Source organism: Orycteropus afer, unplaced genomic scaffold (assembly GCF_000298275.1).
Source record: "Orycteropus afer afer isolate SDZICR_OR568_19922 unplaced genomic scaffold, OryAfe1.0 scaffold00013, whole genome shotgun sequence".
In the NCBI taxonomy this organism is placed as follows: domain Eukaryota; kingdom Metazoa; phylum Chordata; class Mammalia; order Tubulidentata; family Orycteropodidae; genus Orycteropus; species Orycteropus afer.
In genome coordinates this window covers 20491874-20496587 of record NW_006921600.1, presented here as the reverse complement: position 1 = coordinate 20496587, position 4714 = coordinate 20491874, and the positions used below count along the sequence as shown (strand labels likewise).

General features: G+C 38.5%; 1 protein-coding gene across 1 annotated transcript in view; it reads left to right on the top strand.

Moving 5' to 3' along the window:
* The first annotated feature begins 2980 nt into the window (after positions 1 to 2980).
* The window catches only part of C4BPB (complement component 4 binding protein beta), a 16716-nt gene continuing 14982 nt past the window's right edge, over positions 2981 to 4714 (top strand). The window contains exons 1-2 of the mRNA XM_042782568.1: positions 2981 to 3038; positions 3613 to 3786. Coding sequence (XP_042638502.1) covers positions 2981 to 3038; positions 3613 to 3786 — 232 coding nt within the window. The remainder of the gene's footprint in view (positions 3039 to 3612; positions 3787 to 4714) is intronic.

Genomic DNA, 4714 nt, shown 5'->3' with positions numbered 1-4714 from the left:
TGCTTGCTGAAAGTGAGGATGACTTGAGGCACTTACTGATGAAGATTGAGGAACACAGTCTGCAGTATGGATTACATCTCAATATATAGAAGACAGAAGTCCTCACAACTGGACCAATAAACAGCATCATGATAAATGGAGAAAAGATTGAGGTTGTCAAACAATTCACGTTGCTTGGTTCTACAATCAAGGCCAATGGAAGCAGCAGTCAGGACATTAGACAACGTGTAGCACTGGGCAGGTCAGCTATGAAGGAACTCTTTCAAGTGCTGAGGAGCAAAGATATCTCCTTGAGGACTAAGGTGCACCTGACACAAGCCATGATATTTCCAGACACCTTGTATGCATGTGAGAGCTGGATAATGAATAAGGAAGACTGGAGAAGAGTTGATGCTTTTGAGTTGTGGTGCTGGTGAAGAATGCTAAAGGTACCATGGACTTCCAAAAGAACTAACAGATCTGTCCTGGAGGAAGTGTAGCCGAGATGCTCCTTGGAAGCGAGGATGGCCAAGCTTCATCTCACCTACTTTGGTCATGTTGTCAGAGGGGACCATTCCCTGGAGAAGAATGCCATGCTTGGTAATATGGCAGGTCAAGGAAAGGGGGGACAGCCTACAACAAGATGTATTGACACGGTGGCTGTGACAATGGGCTCAAGTATAGCAAGGATCGTGGAGCTGGCATGGGATTGGGTGGTGTTTCGTTCTGCTGTGCATGGGGTCGCTGTGAGTCAGAAATGACTCGACGGCACCTAACAACAATAACTATTCTGTGTATTCCTTCCATCTTCTTTTGATGCTTCCTGCATCCTTCAATATTTTTCCCATGTTGTTGTTGTTGTTGTTATGTGCCGTTGAGTCGGCCCCGACTCATAGCGACCCCTCCTTGGGTTTCCGAGGCAGTATCACTACGGAAGTAGGATTGCCCAACCTTCCTTCCGAGGAGTGGCTGGTGGGTTTGAACCGCCAGCCGTCTGGTTAGCAGGCAAGTGTCTTAGCCACTATGCTACCAGAGCTCCCATAGAATCCTTCAATATTGCAACTTGAGGCTTGAATTTTTTCTTCAATTCTTTCAGCTTGATGAGTATGTTTTTCCCTTTGGTATTCTAACTTCTGATTTTTGCACATTTCATTATAATAATTTATTTTGTCTTGAGCTGCTTTTTGAAATCTTCTGTTCAGCTCTTTTATCTTGTAATATCTGAGTCCACTCAAGATGGATTCAGAAGAGGATGTGGAATGAGGGATAGCATTGCTGATATCAGATGGATCTTGGCTGAAAGCAAAGAATACCAGAAAGATGTTTACTTGTGTTTTATTGACTGTCCAAAGGCATTCAACTGTGTGGATCATAACAAATTATGGATAATGTTACAAAGAATGTGAATTCCAGAACACTTAATTATACTCATGAGGAACCCGTACATAGACCAGGACGCTGTTGTTCAAACAGAACAAGGGGATAATGCATTGTTTAAAATTGGGAAGGGTGTGCATCAGGATTGTATTCTTTCATGATACTTATTCAATCTGTATGCTGAGCAAATAATCCAAGAAGCTGGACAATATAAGGAACACAGTATCAGGACTGGAGGAAGATGCATTAACAACCTGCAATATGCAGATGACACAACCTTGCTTGCTGAAAGTGAAGATGACTTAAAGTATTTACTGATAAGATTAAAGACTGTACTCTTCAATATGGATTACACCTCAACATAAAGAAAACAAAATTCCTCATAACTGGACCAATAAGCAGCATCACGACAGAGAAAAGATTGAAGTTGTCAGGAATTTCATTTTATTTGAATCCACAATCAACACCCATGGAAACAGCAGTCAAGAAGTCAGATGTCATATTGCACTGGAAGAATCTGTTGCAAAAGATATCTTTTAAGTGCTGAAGAGCAAAAATGACACTTTGAAGACTAAGGTGAGCCGAACCCAAGCTGTGGTACTTTCAGTTGCCTCACATGCATGTGAAAGCTGGACAATGAATAAGGAAGACCAAAGAAGGGTTGATGTCTTTGAATTGTCGTGTTGGTGAAGAATACTGAAAATACCATGGACTGCCAGAAGAACAAACAAATATGTCCTGGAAGCTGGAATTCTTGGAAGTGAGACTGGCCAGGCGTCCTTTCACCTACTTTGGTCATAAAGGGGAGGGTCACCAAAAAAGGTGAAGACCCTCAACAAGATGGATTGACAAAGTGACTGCAACAATGGGCTCAAGTATAGCAAGGATTGTGAGGATGGTCCATAACTAGGCAGTGTGTCGTTCTGTTATACGTAGGCTCGCTATGAGTGGAGCTGACTCGACAGCATCTAACAGCAACAACAATGATAATGGGTGGGGAAGTGAATAATATTTGAGACCTTGGTATGTGCTGAGGTGCTTTATATTTATTATTTTATTGAAAACTAAAATTATGTAGGAATTTTTACCCTGATTTTATAATTGAGGCACAGAGAACCAACTAATTGCTGTAAGAGTTATGTACAAAATCAGCACCTTTGACTATACCTGTAGTGATAGAGAGAGTTACAGAAAGTGGACTGTAGACACTGCAAATATTGACAGAGGTCAAGGTCATAACAACAGCATTTGGCCAAGGCTGTTGTGAAAGGATAAGCCTGAAGATCAAAGGGGACTGGTCAACTGAATTTGTATTCCCAGAAACTGGGCCATTCTGTAACTGAGTTTTAAAACTGGCAGCTCTTTTTTCACTCCTTTGTGATTTTGCCAAGTCCCTCCCTGTACCTACTTCCTTAACTTCCTTACAGCTGTTCTTATTTTCTATGGTAGGATTTTTTTTCCTTTTTGTTTTTCATATTGTCCAGGGAAAAGAAATCAATACAGCCTCTTCCCTAAGAGGGAGGTGGTTGGCCTGGTCTTAAGTGGTATCAGAAGATCTATTTTGATTCAGACCAGGAGTCTGGGCTGGGTTAATTCCAGCCTGGGTCAAGTAATTGATCACTAGATGTTTTTTCAGTTTGTATGCTATCTTGTGGTTGTGTGGCTGACTTCTGCCTCAGATGGTATGTATGCTTTTCTTAAGCTTAACTAACAAGGAACTCAATATCAGTTTGTGGCATTAGAGTTATAATAAGTTTATTTTGTCCTTTACTGAAAAATTTCAAATTTCTTGGCCTAATGCTTTTTATTTAGTGGGTCTTAGTCAATATTTAATGATGAGTCTGCTCTCTCAAGTGGGTGATTACCAGTTTAATTTTCCCTTTCTGTTCTGAGAGCAAAAAATAAAATAAAATAAATAATAAAAACTATCGATTTCAAAATCCTGAAAGATCTTACCTATTAAACTCCAGGACGGCTATTTTTTTTTTTTTTTTTTTTTGAGGGGTGGAGGGGGTGGGGACAGAGATTGTGTAGGAGTATATAATTTGTGGTTTAATTTGAATGAAATTCCTGTTACTGTTTTGGAAATAAAACTGGACATTTTAGGGAAGAGAGGTACATGGATGGACATGGACATGGAAAAATACAAGAAGAATCAATAGTGCAGCAAAAAAGAGACTTGGATGGGGGAATCTAACAGGAGCTTCCTCACTGCACATGATATGCCAAGTCAATCTGTTTTCTTTTTCCTTCCAGTGAAGAACTGTCCAGAACTTCCCTCAGTGGACAACAGTATTTTAGTTGCAAAGGAGATGAAAGGACAGATGGTAGGAACTTACTTGTGTCTCAAGGGCTACCATCTGGTTGGAAAGAAAACCCTTGTTTGCAATGCCTCTAAGGAGTGGGATGCCCCGGCTCCCAGATGCCACTGTAAGTCTGATCTTCCTGCTTCTTTGCCCACCTTGTCATCTACTAATCTATTCTATCACATTCTACCTCCAGTAGACTTTGTTAACCCTTTTAAGAAAAAGTTTCTCAGTGTTTAGGAACATATTTTTAAAGCATCCTGATCATAAACCTTCTCTTAGAAAGTACATGGTCAGCTCTTGATCAATGCTAATTTAATTAAACGAATAGAATAAATTTTCCATATTGGAAGGAAAGATTTTTCCCCCCATATATTAAAACTGTTTTTGTTGTTGTTGCTCTAATTTAAGCTCATTTCAATTTTGTAGAATCTCATACAACTTTAAAACATTTTATATTATAGCAATTTCAAATATACAAAAAGTGGACTGAAGGGTAAAATTAACTCATATGTACTCACTACCCAGCTTCAATAATTATCAATACCTGAGTAATCTTATTTCATCTGTCCCCTCACTATCTTTTTCTAGTAAATAAGCTTTATTTTGTCTTTAAAAATTATTTTATTGTGTTTTCAGTATGTTTACATAGCAATTTTGTTTCTGTTTAACAATTATTATACAAGTTGTTCTGTGACATTGGTTACATTTTTTCACAATGTGTCAACATCCTTATTATTTTTATTCTTTGTGTTCTAGGTTTCCCGCCCCTCTTTAGCTTCTCATCTTTTCATTTTAGGGTAAATATGGACCATTTGGTCTCATATAATTGATTAATTTGAGAGGGCACAGTATTCAAAGGTGGTATTGTTTATTTTATAAGCCAGTCTGTTATTTGGATGAAAGATGACCACTTCACTTAATTATTTTGGAGTAAATCCATCATTTTATTTCACCCATCCTATAACTTTTTTTAAAAAATTATTTTATTTTATTTTATTTTGATTTGGGTGAAGATTTACAGAGCAAATTCACTTTCCATACAGCAGTTC